General features: G+C 30.1%; 1 protein-coding gene across 3 annotated transcripts in view; it reads left to right on the top strand.

Moving 5' to 3' along the window:
• The first annotated feature begins 580 nt into the window (after positions 1 to 580).
• The window catches only part of Slo2 (slowpoke 2), a 152,575-nt gene continuing 127,381 nt past the window's right edge, over positions 581 to 25,774 (top strand). For all 3 annotated transcript variants that reach the window (XM_072889080.1, XM_072889079.1, XM_072889078.1), the window contains exon 1: positions 581 to 5,721. In XM_072889080.1, coding sequence (XP_072745181.1) covers positions 5,234 to 5,721 — 488 coding nt within the window. In that variant the 5' untranslated portion in view covers positions 581 to 5,233. The remainder of the gene's footprint in view (positions 5,722 to 25,774) is intronic.

Genomic DNA, 25,774 nt, shown 5'->3' with positions numbered 1-25,774 from the left:
TTTTATCCAACTTTGATATATATCGTGCATTATATGTGTGCATAAATAGTGAAGTGATATATGATGTCTCTTACCTAAATGATATATACGAGTAAATGGTTAAGTTAATAAATTGCTAATGTAATAGACATTATTTCTACAATAATATTTGTCTGTTATATAAATATTTGCATAATATAATATAATACATACGATTTAAACATAGTATTAAAATTACATTACATCTTATATCTTTATTTTACAATTAGTTAAAAATCATCAAATTTCTTAGATGCACATACGTGTGAGAAAAAATCGAATTGACTTTTTAAATATTGAACATTAATTATTTGAAGCTAGGAATTAATGACAAATGAATTTTATGAAAATTCTTCGGTAGTTACAATTTTTTTCGCTTCATTAGTGCTAACATGTGTAACACGTGCGGTAACGTTAACATTATGCGAGTAAAAAGTTACATTAAAATGCTGATTGTGAGATAGCTAAGAGTACGAAAAGATTTCATTAATAATGTCAGTTCGCGCACGCTTTTTATTACGTAAGCTTGGCGCACCAGTGCCACGTGGTTCACTCAGAATTCAAGTCTTCCGCTCGTATTACAGCGCAAACTCGTCACGCAAGTTTAGCTTGGCTCCCGGTGCGAATCGATGTCTCTCCGACAGCCCGTCCATTCATTTCGGTATGTGTTTCGTTACACCAAAATAACCCACCGTCCCTAGTGCACAAACCTACCCTTAACAGAACGTATCTCGAGGTTATCTCGCTGATTAAACAGGGATGCTCATTCAGAGTTTGGCAAGTACAAAAAATCGATCAAAAACATTGCAAATTATTTAATCAATAAAATATTAAACCATGACAACGCTTAATAAAAATAATTAAGATGAATTGAGATAAATTTAGCTTGTCAAAAATCATGATTGTAAACGATTCCAATGAAAAATATATCTTGCACATTTTAACGTCCTTACTTCTCTTCTCAATTTTGGAAACACATTGAGTGAAAAAGAGAGGCTTACGAAAATGTGTTATCTTCCTCAACAAGACAAATGGTTTTCGAATACAGCTTAATAGCGTTTCGAGAGATACGATGATGAAAAAACCAATAACACGATTATTACCGAAGGGCGAATAAATTGTGCGTGGCGTATCGCCATTTATCCACATGCTACGCGATCATTTTTCATTCACTCAGAGTAATTTATGAGAAACCTAGATATGATAGGAGTGTCAAGCTGAAATGACCGAGGATAGAGTAGATCTCGGACGTACCTCCAAAGTGGCGCAGTCGCCTTGACAACGAAGCGGCGCCACGTGCGTGTATGCGCGCCCTTTCACGACGACGGTGACGACGACGACAACGAAGAGGAGACGGAGGTAGAACGAGGAAGAGAAAGAAAAGGACAACATCGAGGTGCGAGTGAGATAAAGGATGATTATACCCTGCGAAAATGAGAGGCAGAAAGAGAGAGAAATATAGAGGGTGAAGGAGAGAAAGAGAGAGAGAGAGAGAGAGAGAGAGAGAGAGTGAGAGCGCGCTTGATGGTGCTAGGTAGAGAGAAAAGGAGAAACACGGGGGTTGGAAGGCCGACGGTGAGGGGGCGGCGCGCGAGAGAAAACCGCTAGCGTGTACCGCAGTACGGGATAGTGAGCTGCGAGCTGGCCTCCTCTCTCTCACGCCGTGAAAAAGCCATCGTTGACTGAGACAATACGACCGACCGTTCAGCTATTTACTCTACGCCATTCCGCCCTTTATGAGATAGATGGTTCGTGAAGCCGCTCAATCTCTGAATCTTTTGTGTCTGGTTGCGTGAAAAAGCGTGATAAGGTGATGGTTATCGGATTTTTACGCGCGATTGTTCTTCTCGTGACTGGACTCTCGGAACTCCTCTTCAGGGTTTCATTGACTCATTCCACGTTTTCGTGACGCGTTCGTCGAATGTCAAGGACGATGCGGCATTCGTACTTTATCCTTGTACTCCGGATGTACGATACCCGTTAAATTTCACGGACTGTGACGGACGGAGAGACAACGGAGATCACAACGACGACGTCGTCGTCGAGGTACCCGCACTGCGCGAGAAAACTTTCCTCCTTTCTCTTTTCGAAATGCCTTTTCGTCGATTAAATCGCGAAGCACGCCACTTATCGTCACATCGATATTACGTTAGTATCACTAAGAAACTGAGAACACAGGCGCCTGTTCGTGAGTGCAGCGAATCGGAGGACGACGAGGTGGATAATGATTCTCCCATGACTGCTTCTAGAAGTGACAGCGGAACGTTATTCTCGTGAGACGCTACCACCTGCGCCAAGTGTAGCGGATTACTGGTTCTTTGAACAAGGAATTGAACTTGTAATACCTGTTATTGATGAACTTTGGGAAACATCTTTGATAAATTAAACGTTTCCTATATAAGAATTTAGTTGTTTTATGAAGAAGGATTTAAGTGAAGACTGGAGATTCGTATGAACAAATTTTGAGATACAGTTACGAGATCAGAAGCAATGTTACGAAAGAGACATTGTTGTGTTGAAAATAAAAATCAAATAATTAAATACTCTTATATCGTTGATTCTCAAAAAAATAACAATTATAAAACTATATTGTTCAATATATTGAATAGGATTTACATTAGACACAAGAGAATCTTGTTTGAACCATTGTTATTCGAAGGTTCTATTGTTTGGACAAGGATTTAAAGCGTTTGTGCAACGTTGTTGTTTTACTTTAAGCCGAGGATTTAATGTGTGAAAAAGTGAATGTTCTTACGCATGCGATCTACAGACTTTGCTGCTTTCTAATCAAGTATTTAAATGACTAGCTATTTTTAGATCAAAATCTATGTGAAGAACATTTTAAAACAAAGTTTTTTAAAGATTCAAACTAATATTGTAGCATTTGAAACTTCTTAAGTAAACTGATGTAATATCGTCGAGATATGAATTGATCATGCGGATTTTAGGGGAAGGAACGTGTCCATGTCGTTGTAGAAAATCCGTCGACCGTGACCTTCGTTTGCTATGTGACGTCATCCAGGTTAAACGGAAACGTGTGTTGTAAACGAGATGTCTCGAGATGCTTTTGTGGCTGCCGTCGCGGCGACAGTAGCGACGATCAATCAAAGTATTGATGCACATTTGTGAGACAATATTTTATCATCTTGACATTTTCGTCGAGTAAAACATGCATTTATTCGGCAAAAACAAAGATAGAAGAGTCATATAAAAAATAATGACCGATGTCATTTTATTTTGGTACTCTTAATCTGTTTTGGTTAATGTTACATGTGTAATTATGCTCATTGATAATTCGTATATAAAAATAGTTTACAATGTATAAAAACTATATAAAATACATTCAAGAAACAAATATCATTGATTACAAATGGAATGTCAGAAACTCTTTAAATTTTCCATCCAAATATAAAAGATACGAGACTTGATAACACCCGCAGGATATTAAGTTTGTCTGAGTTATTGTCACAAAAGTTATTTCCGCGAGCGAAATACGAATCAATACAAAACTACTCCGAAAGGAACAGAAGTACTTTTTTCTACAGTTGCACAAAATGTGTTAATGGGTCATGTGGTGCCATTGTTATTTGCGATCAATCATTGTTTTCATCTAACGATGATTATAGTGCTTAATGTAAGTGTCACTTGATATCAAAAATAATTGCGTAAGAATCGAACTTCATGAAACTTTCATTTGTGCCAAAGTTTAACAATAGTTGGACAGAAATAAGAAAAGTAACTTTATAAATTCCTCCTCCTTCTACGATCGATTATTATCTAAATCGTATTTTAATAATAAAAAATAGATATTATCTAATATTAAAAGTAAATATCGTAGATGGCTCATACTTTTTTGCTACATTGTAGCGTTAATTACATGAAATTTGTTGGCTCATACTTTTTTGCTACATTGTAGCGTTAATTACATGAAATTTGTTAAGACTTTGCTGAAATTTTGAAAAATTACTTTTCAAATATGCTTACAATTAGTATTATTAATAATCTTTGGAGATGAATTAGCGTCAGAGGAATTAATGTTCAAAAACCGCGAAGTTTGTCGAGAGTTCCCACAAATACTATTAATATTAAGAAAGTAAGTTGAGAAATATTAATTAAATTACAGTTCTGCAATAATTATTTTATGAAAGGAGAGAAAATTCATGTTAAACTACCTCACAAAATTTATAAGTTTTGTTTCCCATATTGTATCTCGAAATAATATCGAAATAATCTCGACTTTAGAAATAAATGTGCTTCTACTTTTTGGAAAAACATTTTCCTCTGATGCAAATTTATCCGTTACATCGGAGACAAAGCCCAAATTATTCAGCTATCTTTGTCATCGCGCACAAGCGGGACAAAATTACTTACGCTACTCCTTCCTTAACTTACTTATATCACGACTAAGCGCGTTTAATTGCTTTCTTAAAACTTTAAATTCTAGTCAGCTTATAAGTAGCGAACCAGTTTCAGGATGTTGTATGCATTTTCTCTATAATCTTGCTCTACTATAATACATTTAGCAAGTGACATAATCTCCCTGAGAGCGTCTTTAAAAAATGAAGCGGAAGAACTTTGCTAGTTTTCTTAAATAATAACTTTTCAAGATGAATTAACATCAAAGAAATTAATGTTCAAGAACCGCGAGTTTGTCGAAAGTTCCCATAAATATCATTAATATTAAAAACGTAAGTTGAGAAATAATATTAATTATATGGCGGTTCGCATTAATGTTTTAGTGAAAATTTCAGATTGTTGTCAAAAATGACTTCTCTTTAAAAATGATTTTAAATCACCAAAAGAACAATATAAATCATACTTACACAGTGAAATAGGTTATTCTTACACATGTAGACATTATTATATTAGAATAAGTGCAATATTTGAAATATTCTAAAGTTAAGCTAAAGCATTTCCATTTTTGTTTCGCAAAAAAATAATACAGAATGATAATGTTGTGAATTTAAGCAAAGGCAGATAATTCTACATTTATAATGAGTCAATCGATCATCGTTTTACACGATAGCGGATAATATTCTTCAAACATGTTCATCGAGCGTTTACCAACTTCTTCTCTTTGTTATTCAGCGATGTTGTTAATTTTTACGATAATTTATCGTTACGGATTTGCTCGTCGTATTTCTATCATTGCTGGTTTAATTATAATTATGCTGAGTGATCGAAGAAAATTGACGGTGATGTGGTCGAAGGGACGATGTGGCCGTACATTGCCGGTAGCGATCGCACGTCCCGCGATAGCTTCAAAGTGAAGCTACCGGCAGCAAAGAAACGAGAGAGGGAGAGACAGAACGATTCGGTGTGTCGCAAGCTCCTCGCCCTGTTTCATCACCGCAAGCCTCGGGATCCGCGGGGCCATTCGCGGAACCATCCGCGGGGCCATTCGCTTCACGGCTCCAACTCCGCCTCGTCGGTGCCCCTGCTTGATATGGGCGCCAGAGCATGGGACTACGAGGCCTTACCGGAGCTGCACACCTCGACGGCGGTTACGCCGATCTCGACACCGCCGAACGCGTCTTCTCAACAGAAGGCGCCCAGGGTATATTTTCAAGCAGAGAATCTGACGTCCACCAGGCGAAGGAGCAGCTGCAGACTGCTTACGCCGCAGCAGTCCTGCAGGAGACGCAGTCGGAGCATGAGCGCATGGAGCGACCTGTCCAGATCGTCCTTCAGGTTGGACGAAAGGTTGGTTGACCGACGTCTCTCCGGGGTATAGATTCGATTTTCATTGTCACGACTGCATTCGATCTCGTAAACTGGTGATATATATTTTATTAGGTCATCTGCTTTAATGAAGGACAATTGTAATTTATATTTACAACCGCGATGAAAGTATAAAAATCTATAAATATTATTCTGGAATTTAGAAATAAGTGTTATAAGTTTCTCTCTATTTGATTGATCTTTTATAACTAAGACTTACTGTTCTATATTTTACAGAGAATAATATTCTCTTTATATTTTATTTTGTTATTATTTTTACAGAGAGAAAAGTTTGGATGACGATTTTAATGACATTATTTAACCTTTTTTTTCGCAAATTTTTGTATTCCATAATTCTCTTTATGAGATTTACTCACTGAATTGAAATTAATTTTCCATCAGGCAACAACAAGATGAAATTGCTCATCGCGGAAACTGGAATTAATTTTTATATTTGATTTCTCGTCGCAGGAAGGATTAAATTTATGTCATTGTAGGAAAATTTCTATTGAATTGGATGATTATAAATACAGTGCTTCATTATTTTTTAATGAAAAATTTGTTTTATTTCGCAGCTTTCATTTCGATATTAGATATATTCGAGCTTGATGATCAATTTACTATAGAAATTTTTGTATTTTTGATATATATTTGCTTTGTTTTACGAAATTCTTTAATTAATCAGCAAATAGATTAGACTGTGTAAAAAATATTACAACGTTTATTTACAAAAAAGATATTATACTAGTACTGTGCGTTTTTTAAAATTTTTTCTTTACAAGAATTTGCTTTTAACTTCGCATTTTTTTCTTAATGAAAAAACCATGATCCTTTATTAATATATGTAAGTTTTTATATGAATAAAATGGGCGAATAGCTCGACTATTTTTTTAAATAAAAGTGTTAAAAGTGTTATGAGGGTTTAATAATACCATTATTAACTTTTTTCATTGAGCAAGCGTTAAACTGCTTTGTCTCGTGAAGACACTATAAACGACTATGCAAAAAAAGAGCTTTCGATTATCGACCATCGTTGTCGGCAACATGCAAGTACGGTAATTTCATCGAAAACCGATTGTTATGGCACGTAGAAATAAAACCATGAGTGCACTTTTGTGCCACACAATGTATATATGTATATATTATTAACGTAAACGTGTATAAACCTGTAACAAAATTTAGTCGATAAATCGTGGCATTTGTTAATATTTATGTACACATAAAAAAATAAGAACAGCTAAATTTTATAATATAATGATAGTAACTTTTTGAAAAAATACTGATATACTTTTTATCGCATAAAATAATATTTTTATATAACAATAAGAAAATGATGAAAATAGTATAACATCAATTTTCTATTAAATCTCCTTCTCTTTTTCTTACCTTTTTTCTTACGTTATATACATATATATGTACAATTAGTATATTCCACAATAATTATTCTATAATTATTCTAATTTTTACTTTAATATCTTCTCCATGTAGAAATTTTTATCATATTATTTCGTCACGGAGCAAGGAATACGGAGCAGTAATGTAACATGTATGTACAGCGCAAAGCGTATTCCGGGAAAAAAACATCGGAGCCGATTTTCGGAATTTGTCGACGAACATTTGCACGTACAGTCGTCGAATTACGCAAAGCCTTGTCTACAATAAGTCGATGGTCCTAAGAAGTTTAACCAATTACATTCGATTATTCCTTTCTAAATTCAATCGCGATTGGTTGGGGCTTCTATGTCATCGACTTACCGTAGACGAGGCTTAATACGCGCAGTAATATCAAGTTCAATCCCGTAGAGGGGAGGTCAGTATCAGAGGGATCACTGCCGGGGGATGTTGATCCTCTGTTTCGCGCGTCTTAAATCGGTCGGAAGGGAGAATTTCGCGGGTGAACAAGTATCGGCAGTGCCGAATCGAATAACGGGCGATTATCTCAGTACGTTTATTCAGTCTCCGCGATCACGATTTACTTAAGTCTGTCGATAGACGACTCCGAGATAATTTATCGCAAATGGCGGATTTCGATCGCCGAGACTGCCGGAGTTTTGAAAGACGAACGAGTGTCTGGAGTACTGAGAGTAGGACGATCGTTTCAGCATATTATTTATTAATCCATATGCAAGAGCATATTGATTTATCGAACTACATGGTGCATTGAGTGCGGGTCCCATAGCGTGAAACGTATAAGGAAGAAAACGTTGCGGATCGCGGGTGATTCGAAATCGGTCGACGGGTTAATGCGCGTACCAACCAAGACAGCCTATAGAGGGGGTAACTGCCGTGTCGCGGCGCTACGAGGGACGGCATCTGAGGGACGACTTCTGGCGATGCATGCGGCAAGTCGTGTTACCGTGAATATCGCACAGAAATCGACTGAGACAGCCTATGGAGGGAAATAGCTGCTGTGCTACAGTGTCACCGAGATTATTTAATCGGAGCGATGTTGATCCTCTGATTTTCTCGATTCTTGTATCGTCGAGAGTGCCGAATATAATAACGGGCGATTATCTCTGTATTATTATTAGTCTCCGCGATCGTGATTAATATCTTTCGATATTCGTAAACGACATAATTGAGATAATTTATCACGTTGCAAATGACGGATTTCGAACGAGTATCGGGAATGCCGAGTTGATAGACAGACAATCGTTTTAGTATATTATTTATTAATCCGCGCAAAAGAGAGCACCGAGTTTTTGTATCATGTATTATATATTACGCGTTGTACGTGTAATTTTATTATGCATGTGGCGACAATCAAGCGAGAAAATATCGCGACGTATCTCTATAATGTAATATCCGAAAATATTTAGTTATATATTTGCTGATTTGATGCTCGCGTGACGAACACTAATATTTTTTTCGCATTATTCTACGTCGTAAATAAAACAAAGTTCGGGCCGAGGAGTGCGATTATTATTGAGAGTGCCGTGTAAAATATCGCGTGATCGTCATAAATGATTAATTAGTGTACTCATGGTCATTTAGTGCAAGTGTTTTGTGAGTGTTTTTGAAAATACATTGACAAAGGATTAGGATAAAAATTGCGATTACATCAGGTTTTTAATAATAAGGTAATTTACTACGTTTTCGTGGAATTAATTTTTTTTTGTCGCGATGATCGCATAGCATATTTCACGCAATTCCATTTGGGTGTATGAAGCTGGATTTCATTTTGTGAAAACTCTTATTAATTAATTATTAATATTAAATTTAATAGTTCTAGATAGATTAAATAAATAATTTTACCTAGTTATTAAATAAAACAAATGGCTCGGGACTGAGACGCCAAATTTACGCTGCGTTATCGTTCATCTTATTCTACGATTTTTTAAGCATTTTTTGTTAAATTTTAAGCGCTTGAGAGTTTTACAATAGTTCTGTCACAGTTCTACGCATAAAAATTGTTAAAATATTTTTGAAACAAGACCATTCAAGATTTATGTGTAAGCATCGAGGTGAACACTAGGCGTATTTCGATAGTTCTATCGACTTTAAATAAAAAATCGTATTTCTATACGTCCGACATCTCGGGTGATCTAATTTGTTTAATAAATATTTTAATAATATAAAAATTTAAATAAATAATTTTTATATATGCATAGAATTCTCTCTCTGAAAATTAAAAGTGATTGCAAAATAACACGTAATCTCATTAAAGTTGATAAAACTATCAAAATATGATCCCGTTTTTCATCTCGATATTTGTACGTTTGTCTCGAGCGGCCTGATTTATTTAATAAATTTTCTAATAATTTTTACACATAAAATTCTCGCTAAAAATTAAAAGTGATTGCACAATAATACAAAATTTCATTTAAAGTCGATAGAACTATCAAAATATAATCAGCGTCTCACTTCGTTACTTATACATATAATGAGATATTTATTATTTTCTAGAAATATTGAAATTGAAGACACAGCTCTGCTGTAGCCAAAGAAAATGACGGATATATCTTAAATTCTTTACTTCTCTTTACTGAATTTTTTATAAAGTTTGCACAAGTTTTTTCAACTTAAATGATGGTGATTTTTATCATGGTCATTTTACTTGTTTTTATTATAATATATATTTTACTAATGAATATATAATTTAAAATAATAAAAGGCAAATATATAATAGATTAAAGCCATGTGCTAAATCTCCTAAATTTGGATTTCTTAGACATTTATATAACGATTAGAAAACACACTATTTGTTAATAAACGCTTGTATTATTTATAATTGTTATGCAACTACAAATATTACAAATTACACAATTACTCTGAAAATGTGAATTATAAAGCAATTATAAATCCAAGCCATAAACAACAGGAAATGCCAAGGCTAAGAACATATATAATATAATGTATGTGAAATAATTGACATAAATTCCAAACGTGATAATTCAGAATATCATGGTAGGGAGAAAGTATAGTATAATATAGATATGTACAACATCGAATTCTACTTTTGTATTCACGAATGTCATAAATGAACATACGCACGACATCAAATATCCATTAAAAACAGATTTAAAAGCATCTTTTAATATTACATTGAAATTATGGCAATACTATGCTAAAATTAGAATGTTTTTCATTTATATAAATCAAGATTTGCAAAAATCTAAATTATTACAATATTACAAAAACAATATATTATTAATATATTTTTTATAAAGAGACATCACAAAGCGACTACGTATTCTTAATCTTTTATAATGACACTCTTCTGTTTTTAGAATATTGAGATCACTCGATAAGTATTCTAAAAATAAAACAAGAGTGGAATAGCAAAAGGTTTCTTCTTAATCGTGGAAAGAGCAGATTACATTGTATTTTCAGGCAACGGCAGAATTCTTAGAGTGCTTTCGTTATTAGAGTGAAATGAGATTTTTTCTCAAGCACCCCCAAGTATTTCCGACTTCTACATCCTTTCTTATCTCTACATTCTACGATTATGCAAATTTCTAGTAATTTATTTCTAAATAACCAAGAATGGCAATTGCGCGAAACAGCAAATTAAGAATAAAAAATATCAAGGATGCCATTCATAAGAAAAAATTTATTATGCATTTAGTTTTATGCAACTTTACATTGGTAAATTTGAGAATGGATAAGATATTGTTTTGTCTTCAATACAATTTGCATAACTTTATCGTTATTATATTTTATTAAGTAAAATAAAAAATTTTGTAAAACTGATGGTATTTTTTTCAAAATTAAAATACTTATTATTCATGAAATTTTTTCCAATTTCTTTCAATTTTGAAAGAGAAAATTGTTTATGTTATATTATTTACAGACTTTCATTTCTTTACGTTATTTTAAGATCCGTAACATTCTCTATTACTGGAAAAGAAAGCATGTAAGTTCAACTTATATTGATATTACATACATTTCTTTTCCAATTGTAGAGAATGTTGTAGCAACCATAGCAATTTTTTCCGTGAGTGTTTGATAGACCAATCAAGGTGACTATATATTTTTATTGTTACCTTTATCTAGAGACCTGCAAGTAAGAGTCTAGTCATGATTGGCTATAGGTTGATTGATATTAACAAATAATGGTGGAACTATGTCATGTAGCACCATATTACGTGTCTCTAATTAATATATTTCTATATATAGAGTGCATTGTTCTTTAAGGTAGCCTCCATTATTTGTCAAAATTTTTCAACTGTGTCCAGACTCTTATCTAAAGGTCTCTATCTTTATTAAAAAAGCTACAAAATTTATCAAAAATTATAAAAGAGATTAAGAAAAGAAAGAAACTTCTTTTTTTCTCTTTATCCTCTTTTCTATTCAATTTTTTTTATGTATATAAAACAATCAAATTAAGATAATTAAATTTTCTTGTTTCAGGTAAGTGCGGCTCCATATTCTTGCTATTTTAATTCTGCGGACGTAAGTAATTAAATCAATATTATCATTATTGATTATTTACTAACTAAAGAATAAAACTAAAGAATTAAATTCAATTGTGTCAAATTTCTCAAATCAATGCTATGTAGTATAATATAATAGCAATTACTGACAATGAGTAAACATATTGTAAAGAATATTGAATATGATTGAATATCATTAAAAATAATTTCTTTCTTGCTAGACATAAATTACCAGCATGTTTGTAGAGAACTAAAGAAAAAAGTCACTTGTTCCTTTATTTGAATGATCATTTAAATATAAAAAAATATAATAGAGTATATGAATAATCCTTAATTATTTGGAATCAACTTAATTGAGGATTCTTTAATGTAAAAAAAGATTGTCAAAAATTAACAATAAGCTTTTTATATTATGCGAATAATTTAGAGTTTGATTACGTAATTTGAATCTACTTAATGAGTCATTTATGGATTAAAAGATTTTTCTTATTAATTCATAATCTAAATATTTCTTTTTTAATATAAAAAGAAAACTATAAATAATATTATTAACTGTTTATTTTCTTGAATTAAGTTACTATAATGAAGATATGAATAAAATTTAGTTCTTTTTCCTGTTATTACGATTGCTATTAAAATATTTTCATTTTAAAATAAAATTAAAATTTACTAAACTAAATCTTCAATTTTATTTAAAATTCTGTTTTAATTCTTTGAATGTAAAATATTTGTTTACAAAAATTAATTCTCTTTAAACGTAAGAGTTTAATTAATTAATTAATTTGTAAAGCGCTGTGCGAGTGTATAATATAAACATACATTTTTTTATATATTTATTTATGAAGTTTTACATAAATTGCGTATTATGAAGTGTTGCACAAAATTTTGCAATTGCAGAGAATAAGCACTACGGTACAAGTTTTTCGTTAATATCATGCGATCTACCGCATACAATTTGTAAATGATGCAATATAAATATGCATAGAAATAGCATTAAAATCATATATGTATTTATAGAACAAATATCAGTATTTATATGATATTGCTGATAAAGTAAACCGATTGAATAAAAAATTTTAAAATATATAAAGTTTTAAGAAAAATTAATTTAGGAGATGAGTTATTAAAACTAACAAAAACGTGCGATATTCACACATATGTAATATTTTTTTAATGGCCTAAAAATCTTTTAAAGAAACTGAATATATATATAAGTAATATTATTTTATGAATTATCGCATTTGATGAGCAGCTACTTTTACTCCAATTATGTCTTTTTTCTATAAAAATATGTCTTAGTGATCTAAAAAAATACCAACTTATCTTGAAAAATATCTTGTTTGGTGTGTAGAATAAAAATTGTAGGAAGAGAGCTTTCTATTAAAAAAATTATATCTCGAAAATTTGAGAGCAACTTTGCGTGGTAAGCAGTCAGTTTGACACTATTTGCAACAGAAATGTCAGAGGTCCACCATCATTTTTCCTTCATTACTATCCTTTTATCTTCTTTGACATTGTTATCACGGATTGCCATTCAGTTTCGGTTCAAGCTTTCGAAACTAGAATCACGTTTAGCGTTCAACGCTCAGATGCACTCCTATCCTTATCATTATTCTTTCATGGTATTGAGGTCAATCCAGCTACAAGATAATTGCATTAAAGATATAGCGTTAGGTATATTTTGGTGCGATTTTTATGCAGAAATAACATGATATCCTTAAATAGGTATATCTGAGGGAATATTTTTTAAAAATATTAAAATATAACTACACTATTTTTTTAATTAAATTAATTAAATAAATAGTATTATTTATAAAAATAAGTATAACTACAATGACATACGTGCAAATATAGTAATTTAACTTTATATTTATACACACATGAAAAAGAAGTTAAAGTTTTATGCAACAAATGTGTTTAACAATGTGCGGTATTTGCTCAAAATAATCCAAAGTAATATTTCGCGAGTTACACAATTCCGAGATAGAATAATCAGTTATTATGAATGTCATCAACTGAATTCATATCTTCCCCTTCGTGTTTATTCTGTCGAGTTTAATGTTGTTCCCCTCTACATCATTTCTAAATCTGAAGCTTTGCTCAATAACATTACTTACGCGAAGTACCTCGATTAGGTGCCTTGTCGATTATGCCGCGGATGATATACCATAAATTGAGCGTGTTATCTTCTTACACAACATATTTCCCACATAAAGGTGCTCACATATCTTATACAATATTAAATACAAAATAATATTAAAGGAAAAAATGTTTTAAAACATAATGATTAGAAGAAGAACTGTTTTATTGCTTGTATAGTATCATTTAAAAAATCGAATTTTATAGTAGATGAAAAAGAAATTCTATTAATTAAATTTTTAACATTGTTTTTAAATTATCTTTCTAATTTCTACAAAATGCAATCGTAATTTAAATAATAAAGAAACACTATAAGTAAGTTTTTTACAGCTTTAGTTTATTAAATATATATTATTTGCATATTCTAGAAATAATATAATATTTTTCAACGTAATATATATCGTCTTTTTAGCATTTTATTCATTTAAAATTTTTTTTTGGAATAAACAAATTGTAATTTATATAAATAACTATTCTCGCATTTATTTTTCTTTCTTGTTTATTTCACGTGGCAATATAAAAAAAATAGATATTTTATATTTATAATTACTCACAAAGATATAATATTTATAAACAATAAAAAACAGAAACAAGTATTGATTGTTTTAAAATTAAATATTTATTAATAAACTTTTTTTTTATTTTTTTTTAGAAATTAATATTTGTAAAAATTATTATATTTGTTTCTAATTTTTTTAATAGAAAAAAAAATTTTTTTAATAGCAATAAAAATACTTAATTCTTCGTATAAATTGATCATTGTAATGCAGGTCATCTCATGATCTATACTTTTACGTGATGATAATTTATCACTTATCATCGGCCGGAAGTGCGCAAGTTGTTATAGCAAAGCTTCATCAGTTTTTGGCGTGTATTGTGGTACATACATCGAACATTGTGAGCTTGCAAGTTACTTGCCTCTGTTGGTAAGATAGGTGCCTGATGAGCTTTTTCTACATGACATTAGTTTCACATTATGATCTGGGCTTTCTTTCCTACTTTATCGACTGTATACGTAAAGCTCAATGAGCTTTCAGAAAATTTCACGTTAAAAACAAGAATATTTTTTGAAGAAGAATCCATTGTTTATACGAAATATGAAATAGTATAACCAAATGCTAAAAGGAACACTACTCTTCTTGATATCTATTCAAACAAATTACAGATGTAAACAGAGACATCGCAGATATTGCAGTATATAATGAAAGAATTAATGAATATTTTATCATCCCTTTTCGAGTATAAATATTTTTTTCTGAGATAATATTCTTAAAGTAATCAATCTTTTATCATTGGCTGTCGAAGTTACTGTGTGCGATAATGATTCTCTTATTTATATATATGTGAATCTGTTAGAATTACTTTGCTTTCTCTTTCTTATCTCGAAGAAAAAAAACTTATGCTATACTATCTTAAGTAAAATTCTGACTATAACAAAGAGAGAAAATAAATTAATTATATTTCAGATTTTTAAAATTTGCTTATCAAATTTTCTTTTTATATTTTAAAGATTACAAGAAAACTAGATTCATTCTCATCCAATAATGATTATATAAAAAATGCGAAATCAAAGCATGTTCTGGATATGGAAATTCATCAGGGACTCATAGTAATGGGTACGAACTTAACAAACCTGAGGTAATTATCTAAAGCGCAAGAATTTTTTAACAACCAGGCTATTTAAGTCTCCTGAGATTTTATGTAAATAATGAGACATAATAATGTGTGTCACATGTCGGGTGATGCTCATATGTATTTAAATATTAATGTTAGAGCCGTTAAACGATGCGTTTCTCGCTTAGGACACGGTTATAATATTTTACTTTCTAAGAAACTAATGAATTGTCCGTGCTGCACGGTGGTCTCATTAAAATATTTTCTCAATATTAATATAATGATTTTATTACAACCGCTGATTGCAGTACCGACCTGCAATAACAAAATGAGTAACTCGACGATTCACTTTATCGTCACATTTCGAAACTGCCGTAAAAGTTGAATTATTTAACAAAGTTTTAATTAGTATTTTATTACATCTAATTGCTACCTCAAATATCTTGAATCTGTGACTGCTTTATTTGTCAATTTTATTAAAGTTCATATTCATTTTACATTAACTACTTTTATCATTTTTTGTGTTTTTTTTCAATGAAATAATAAAAGCAAAACTTTAAAATATAAGAAATATTAAAGAATTTCTATGTACAATTTTTGATAATTATAAAAAATTAACTTTATTTCTGAATTCTATACCATCATGATATCACGGAGTATATATTGGTTTTATGAAGATTAAATCGATATTAAAAACACTGGTGTAATTTTATCAAAGATATACGTCTGACATGTTATTAACATTTTAGATGTTATATATATATATATATATATATTTTTTATTCTTTAAACTATTAATGTTTTGTTTTTCAATAGAATATTGAATATTTTTAATATTTTTAAAATTTAATATGTATTCACATAAAAGGTTTGATTACCTGTATTGTCATATTTATTAATCAAATAATGGACATCGGATAGTCCAAATAAAAGACTGTCTGAAATATCGAAGCATTAAAAATTAATTAACGAGACTTAATGATAAAGAATATAACGAGGATTTAATGATATATCTTGAAATATTAAATAATGTTGTTACATAGTATCTATTTTATAGATTGTATATTTTTACATATTTTAGACATGTTTGTTTATATTTTATCCAGATCATTTATAGGATTGTTTGAACATTATTGTCTCCTCATGTCTGTATAATTAGCTATTTTAATCTTTATATGTGAGAATTTCTGAGTAGATTTAAGAGATATTTACATCAGTTTTATTATTAGGATATTACAGTGCAATGAAAATCTCTCTCTTGATACAATGTATAGAACGAGAAAAGTATCAGTAAAAAATAAAAATAATGAGACAGTTGGAATAAAATTTTTGTAATCTATTTTCGTAAATATAAGGAATATTATAGTTAATCAGAAAATCTTAATATTAATTAAAAGATTAGTCAAAAAAACTAATAAAATTTGTTACAATTAAATTTGTGGTCATGATTAATTTATTTTATTATTAATATTTCGCGAAAATATTACATAGTGCACGAGTATGTGAGCATAAATAAAGCAGACAAATGTTTAAAAGTTATAGTTAATTAATTATTTATAAAATACAAATATACATACATATGTACACAATTCAGTAAATACAGTATTATAGTTATGTATTTATATATATATATATATATATATATATGTATGTATGTATGTGTGTACGTATGTATGTATGTATGTATGTATAAACCTCTATATATGTGTGCAAAATAATAGACTCTTTTTAATTTATTTCTTTTCTGTTTTTTTCTATTAGTTCCGTGCAAAAATTTGTCATATGTCATTTGTAAACTAAAATTGAGAATAAAATTACAATTATATAACTAAGAAAATAAAGTTAAAACTTTTAATATTTTAAACTTTTATGAAATAATACGCTAACTGCATGTACGCGACGATATAAATTATATAAATTATAAACTTTGTTAAATTAAATCTTAAAAATTAAAGAAAATAATATATTTAATATAAACATATTAGGTGTTTGCATTTTGAAACATTTCGTGTTGCCTCTTTTTCTAAATTTAATAAAAGATAAATATATTTATTGTTTAATAAGTCGTAACGTTAATTGTGTGTGTTTACAATTAAACACATAAGGAGATAGAAATTCTTTTAAAGAAGTTTCTTTAGCTGTACAATTACTTCGATACAATTCGTTTAACTTTAGGTTAACAAATATAATAATAAAGTTTCAAGTGAATTTAATTTATTTTCTTAAGTAGTTGATCACAGAACAACTTTTGATTGCACACACTTTTAATTCTTTGATTAACTCGACAGGTAAAATTGTTGATTGTCTTTAATTCAATGTTTGTCTCTTTTACTTTCAAGATAGGTATACTATTAGTAAATTTACTATTCTGCAAAATAAATTATGGATAGAGGGTAAATTGAAGTATGATAGCTATACGGAAAAGATGGCCATAGGCTGTAAATTTTCTAATAATCGCTACATAATGTGGTTTCTTAGTCATTATCAAAGATAAATCGATATAAATATTGAATAATAACTAAAAAAGCGTATTATGTAACGGTTATTAGAAAAAATTACAGTCTATGGCCATCTTTTCCGTATAGTCATCATACTTTAGTTTACTCTAATAAAACAATTAGAAAATATGTAAGATGCTGAATCGTTTATACTTTTGACAATATTTTTAGCTTTAATAGTTAAACACTACGACATTAATTATCATTAGATGTTCTAAATTCTAGAATTATCTTTATACTCTGAGAAGAGAGAAGAGTAATAATTTCACTTATGCCATAGGGAGTATTATCGATTGTTTTTATTATTTTCATTGTATCCTTTTTAATATTTAATTGCTTTTCATTATCTCTCAAGTGATTGCACGAAAGGTTATATTATATATTAAATGTTAGATATTGAAAAAGGTCGAAGAGCAATGTTTTTGGATCATAGCCATTTTGGTCGACATAAATATGTAATCTCATCATGTCGAACAATGTCGTCTCCTCTCTCTCTATTTCTCAGGATATAAGTTAAATAAAATTCTATTATCTACCTGTTAGACTTCTTCACAAAATGTTTAAATGTTGGTGCTTTTTTACTGTTTGTCTTTACAATTTGTCTTTATATTTAAAATTGATTGATAGCAATCCCCGATTCATTGGTAATCATGCGGTATCAACGCGCGTGACGAAGGGTTAGCGAGATTCGAGACCCTGGGGGATTACGGGTAAGAGTTTCAAAAAAAACTTTCAAAGGTTGCAAAAAGAAAGAAAAAGGACAAAACGAAGAAGAGGCAAAGAAGTCGTCCGACAAACTAGGGACAAATAGAACTTTGCTAAAACGTGAGCCTAAAAAACGTGAAAAGAGTATGGAAAGTTTATGTCTTATATCTCGATAGGTCCAATCATTAAGTTTCTTGGTGGACCGAAATTTTAGCAATTGTGTAACTTCCTGCGGTATGCTGCGTGACGCGTCGCGCATATCGATTATTGCGTCACTCTACAATGTTAGGCAAAGTCAACGAAGTTGTTTTCTATTCAAAATGATATTGGACAAATTTCAACAAATATTTGATTGTTAATTCTACGGAGATATCTTGTTTGCTCTTTTTAATTCGGAAGGTAGTGTAAACTTTCTATTAAGGTGTCAGGCGCGTAGGATGTAATTAACTTTTTTGAGAATATTTAAGATATATATTTTAATATTGTCCTTTATATTTTAAAAGTTCGTCAATTGTTCTTCAAGTTAAGCTAAGCCGCTTAAGGAACATTGCTATTATCGTTAGAATGAATATTACAAAAAAAAAAGATGAGAGAAGCTTAAAAATGCAGCAGAATAGTATCTTTGATCTTTTTTCATTTAAATATGATAAGCTTTTAATTAAGTTGGTAAATGTCGCTAATATTAATGTACGTTAGGTGAATAATAAAATCAGAATAAAGTTGAATCTATATGCAAACAATAAAATAATTATTTTATAACTAAGGGCGATGAGTAAATATAGATCGATTTTTACCTGGAGAGATATAAGTTATGTGTGTTTCCTTGTAATTTTTGAATTGTTGAATATAATAATATCAGTATTTGTTTAAGTTTATTGGAGAATGACCAGAATTCATCTTAAAGAGGTTGAAAATAGTTATTTTGGCCTTTTAAAGACAAATTTTTACTATTTTTTCACGGCTTTAAATAAATAAAACTAATATTATATTTTACATTCAGCAGTTCAAAAATTATAAATAAACATGTCTGTATAACTTATGTTACACTTGTTAGAAATTGGTATATTTTACACATGGTCTTTTCCTTATTATAATGAATTGTCTTAAAGATCATAAAGAGTAACAAGTTATACGAGTGGTGGTTATAATTTTTCTCACTTTTTTAATTACTCTATAAAATAATGATGTCCATTATCTTTTGTACAGTTATATAAAATGAATTAAAAATAAGATATAATAATAAAGATTTTACACATATACACAAATAAAATTATATAAATACAGTGGTAGTATTTTGCAATATGCGATCTTATGAGATTTACATGTTAATAACTATTGTATCTATCTTTATATATAGTGACTTTAATACATTTCCAATTAATTTGTGATGCTTAATATTATAAGCTAATACTATTTGGGTTTGAGTTTTCAATAATCAGTTAATACTAACAATAAGCCCATATATTATTTACTTTATAGTGGTGTAACACATCAATATACATATAGATTATTAAAGTAATTTTTTTAAAAATATATAAAAATGTACTATAAAATGAAGCAACTATTCCAAAAAATTACATTTTATTATACACATATATATATATATATATATATATATTTATGATTTTTATAATTCTTTTTTAATATCTCTCTAAAACATACTTTATATAATATATATACATACATGTGTATGTGCGTAATACACAAAACAAAATTAATATAGGAAAAAGAAAGTAGTATATTACATTACGAATATAAAGTGATCTTATATATGTGTGAGTAAATACAATATACATATACTATTCTTAAAATTGTACCTTTGAAAGTTCTCGATAGCAACTGGCTTCTCAAATGCTTCAGAAAATGCTGCTAAAGAAAGTAAAAGAAAGGTGTTGTGACTCTACAAAAAATGAAGTGTATCAAAGAATATGCAGAACACAACAAAAAATATGTGACACGCTTGCAATTTTGCTAAACGAACGATGACGTGTCAAAACATCTTTATATTAAGAGCATAACAATTTTCTGAAGCAAACACTTTACCTTGTAACGTGAGCATAATATACGACTCTTGAAGTTTACAAAAAGAATCGATTTTGCTAATATTATTTACAATTTTTACCATGAAAAATTATTTTAGACTAAATAATCAAAATACATACATGAAAGAAATATATAGATATCATCATATTATAATTGTTTATTTGAAAAAGAAAAAGAAGTATATAATATTTTTTTCTAATTTAATTATATTGTTATTATATTTTGTCATATATTTTATTAATATTGTTTCATATCATCCATTTCAAAGGTTACGTTGTTTTCTTCATATCATTGTGTTTGCATAGATATTCAGTTAATCTCTTCCTCTTTCTCTTTACATCTTCTAATATTAACATCTTCAATATTTAAAGCAGAGATAATACAATGTTTGAACTAAAGCATATAGATGACAAATAATTTAATAAAGTAAGATAAAGAGATTAAAGACTTGCTGGAATATAAATATTTTATATAAATAAAAGATATATTTTCTAATTTTATTTTTTATTATTATTGTATATATTGTTAATCGTTTTGTTCATATTATTCTAAAGAATTTTTGACAAAGGCGAGAATTAAAAAAATTGAAGATCTGTAGGAAAACTTCTAACTGTTCATTATTATCTTTTTCTACTGTCACTTTTACCTAGTTGTTTTATCCCTTCGGAAAAAGAAAATATATATATAATGTTTCTTTGGAAAATTAAGTTTGAATTACACGTATACAAAAACCTGCATTCATGTAATAATAAAACATTTAATGACTTTAAAACTTACATGAGAGTTCGTAATCGCACGCTGTCGATAATCTGTTAGATTCCACGAGAAAGAGGTAAACGACAGATGGGAAAGAACGAATCCGATCGTGGTCCCGTGATTGTTCTTGGGGCGTCTGCGCCCGGTGATTTGCTAGAGAGTTAGAACCAGCAGCAGGCGAGGCGACCAGCGAACCTTCCAAGCGACCGCCGACCGACCGACCGACCGACCGACCGACCGACTAGGAGGAGGCGCGGAAGCCCTCGGGATGCCAGTCGCCTCCGAGCCGTCGTGCGGTTGAGATGCGAGCCCTTGCGTTTCGTGAATTCCGTCGGCGTACGACCTCGTGCACCATCCTCGCCTTCGGCTCGTATCCACCCCCGTCGATCGGCAATCGCCGGTTCGCGAGCGTGCGCAATCGTTGGCGCACGCGATTTTCCACCGCCTCGTCATTGCCGTCGCCGACGCCGCCGTCGCCACAGCTACCGTTGTCGCCCTCGCACCGAAAGAAGCGCACGTGAGCGATCCTCGTCGGTCTCGCTACCACCCAATGTCTCAGTAACCAGTCGGCGATCGTGCGGTCGCGATCGTGATAGGGGAGCGCGTGCGACGATATCTCGGAGAGAAGACAATAGTCGGTGGTCACCTCGGTGTTGCGACTTGCCCGACTTATCTCTTTTTAAGCCGACGCGCTACATCCTGACTCTCGTGAAAGACTATGACGCCCGATTTCTGCGACCGAATGTTCCTTGCGGCTAGTTACCGGAGGTCCTCCGGAGAGGAGAATCGAGGTATATCCGGATGGCCGCTCTCAATCTTTAATCGTGGTACGAACTCGTAAATCCATTTACAATCGTTTAGTACATTTCCTGTCCCATCGGTAACAGAAAAGTATCTCTTTTATTACTTCCGCATTGCGCGTGCGATAAAATGTGAGCATTTCTGTATCTGGATAGTCTTGTATATGTCTTTTTTATTGCAATATACTTACTTAATCTTTTATAGCATATACACATAAATATGTAACTCATGAAGTGACTGAGAAAATTTTGCAGAAAAGCTCAAGATCATTTTCCGTGGTTTTTTTCTCACTTTATTGTCGGCAGACTTGGAAAAAAGTTGGCTTTTAGTTAGAAGATAAAGTGGCGCTTTTAAATTTTCAAATAACGACTAATTTCGATTGCAAAATTGGACTAATATTTCAAATGTTGACAGTCGATGTGAAGCAGACGTGAGATATTTCATTCATATGCGTTGCACGTGGGCGTGGACGCCATCTTGACACGCGTGCAAGTTGGAATGCACAAAATATTGATAGTGTATTTTTTTATATATATATATATATATTTTTATTATAAAAACGAGCTTAAGTCTCCTCTCTGTTCTCATATGTGTATAATATCAACCATTAATTATAAATTTTATTATAATACATTACATAATTTATTATTTTATAATTGTTTAATTATGTAGCTTTACATAAATAATTTTGAATTATATATGTATATACATTTGGAAAATTGAAGTTATATATATATATTAACAAGAGCTTTTCTATTTATAGATTAAAAGAATATATATCACATATGTATTATTGCAATTGCAATATTACTTTGCAGTGTAAATTTGCTCGAAAGAATAAATACAATCTAAATTCTAAATTAAATTAATTAAATGCAATACGTTCTAATAATCTGATTTAACTAACAATAAATTTAATTATTAATATTACATTTAACAAATAAATTCTGGCTTTTTTTGAGTACGAGAAAACAATATTTATAATATTATAGTCGTTACTATAACCGTATCATTTTTTTCTATAAATATTATTTAATATAATTATTCATACTACACATGCAAGTCTAATTAAAGGCTCTAAATGTAAAGTTGACTAATAAAGAATTGGGTTAGTTGAGAGCCCAATTCTTATTGGTTTTTCTTTATTGATAACTGCGTAACGTTTCGGTCTCTAATTTGGACTAATGAGTGATAAAACCAAAAAGAGAAAATTTTTGTGATTTAGTTACTGTGCCTGACTCTCAACTAGTTCAATTTCTTATCAGTATATGCTACATAATTATATCAATAATTTATATTAATAATAATAAAACGATATAATAAATATATTTTATTATAAAAATTAAAATCTCTAAATATATGGCTAAGAATTATTTGACATTAAAAATTAAAATTCTTGTAAATTAAACTTTAAAAAAAGCGCACGCAACCATAATATTGCAGTATGTAATTTATGTATTATTGAACACATTTTGATTTAAATTACATAAAATTTGCAAGGGAACTTTTAAATTAAACCCAGCTTCAGCGTAGCAATGTATTAGATTGTGTGTGTACGTTACTTTTCGACAAAGTTATTGAATTTATTCTTGCATGATGTAAGGCAGGTTCTCTCATCTCGTTACACTGTAAGGCAGGCTTTCTCGTATCGCATATGCACTTCTCATCAGTTTGAAGCTAATTAGCAAGTATAAACTAACTCACTTATCGCAATTAATGTTGTTTAATTTATGGAACCGTTCTCGTAACATTTCTGTAACCTCTGTCAACGATAATCGCGAAAGTTGCTTAAAATTTTGTTTTGTACACAATTCAAAACACTAAAGTACTACACAATACTAAAGTAATGACAGCACAATAATATAATAATTTTACATTTTGCATTTATAGAATATTTTAGTTCAAATACGCAGATTACAATGATACATGGTGAACGCCAAGATAAAGTGAAAACTCTTCTTGGATTTATTTTGGCAACTACTTTCATCCGTCACAAGTAGTGACTAATATTTTACGTTTCCGGAGTTGTGCGTGACTGATATAATATTTTCATGATTTCTTACGTCATATTTAAAGTTGTATGCGTTTAAAAGCTTAGAATTCGTGATTTTATATTTATTAAACTTTTATCAAATTATTTGAGTTATTTTGAAAATATAATTTGTATATATATATATATATATATATATATATATATGTGCTCTCTGTTTACAGTATACCCACTTGTTTTCTTGGTTAAATCTTATTAAAATGTGTGACAGTAAATTATTACAATTTTACCATAACAATTTTTGTTTTTTGTTTACATAAAAGATTAAATTCTTTTGACATTAAGTTTCTGTTAAGGAACTATACTATAAATCTCAATTAATCAAGCTTCAACTTAAGATTTAACTATATATTTCAAATAGATAGAAACAAAATAAACAAATAAGATTTGGATTTTTTATTTGATTATATGTATAATGAGAAAATTATAAATTAAAATAATAATGAGAAAAATTAATATGTAAAAAAAAATACATCTCTTATATCAAGCACTAAATTATAACTTAAACACAATAAAAAATACAACTACAGAATATTAGCAACGATTTTATTATTTTTTTATTCTTTTTATTTCATTCTTTATTTCTGTTTATGATGTGCGTATAATATTGCAAGCATATTGTCACAATATGTTATTCTAGTAGTATGAAAATCTATCTATCAGTATATCGTGAGCAACGATATCCTCAGAGACTCTTATAGCAGCGTGAATATAATAAAAGCGGATATCGAGGAAGAAGATTATAGAGGTTCGATAGATAGAAATCAATTAGTGTGATGAACGTAACGATTGGATTCGTTCTAGCGAGACGGATATACGTTATTCGACGACGGTCCAATCACAATCATTATATTACGAAGACTTAGACCCGCGTGCCAATTATAGCAGAGGGATTCCGTATCCCCTTCTAAAAAGCTATATAACTCGTACGAAAATCCTATATAAAAAAAAGTCGGTTAACTGATTGCTTTGTCCGTAATGCCGAGTAAACGATTGCGTTCGAACATGAATATCAATTGGCGAATATCAATTTGAAGATGATCAAGATTGTTTCAATTATTCGCGCTTTATTGAGCTTATTTCACTATTTCAGTCGGATATTAATTTAGGCGAGTATGAGATACAACGCGTAAGAGATATCTCGAGATTAAACGGATAACTTTTATTCGACAAACTTTTTATATCAAGCTTTTTTTTTACATCTAGGTTCATAGATTGATTTAATGTTTTGTTTATGAAAAAAAATGATGTGATGATATGTATTACAGTATAATAAAAATAATTTACAGAGGATAATAGTGCTTTAATATTATTATCGAATTAAAGCATAAGATTTTAATTTTTTATTGAAATTTTAATTTCCTCTTATTTGTTTCTATTAATAAATTAGTTGCATATTAATATATAAATAAGTTTATATTTATTTATATTTATTTATATGACTGCAAATTACATATCAACGGTGTTTCTTTGCCGTTTTTCTTAAAAATTTTCATATATATATATATATATATATATATATATAATATATAAAATAAATAATTTGCTTAATT

The sequence above is a fragment of the Anoplolepis gracilipes genome, chromosome 3 (assembly GCF_047496725.1).
Source record: "Anoplolepis gracilipes chromosome 3, ASM4749672v1, whole genome shotgun sequence".
NCBI lineage: Eukaryota > Metazoa > Arthropoda > Insecta > Hymenoptera > Formicidae > Anoplolepis > Anoplolepis gracilipes.
Note: the sequence above shows the minus strand (reverse complement) of the source record. Positions and strands in the feature narration are given on the sequence as shown.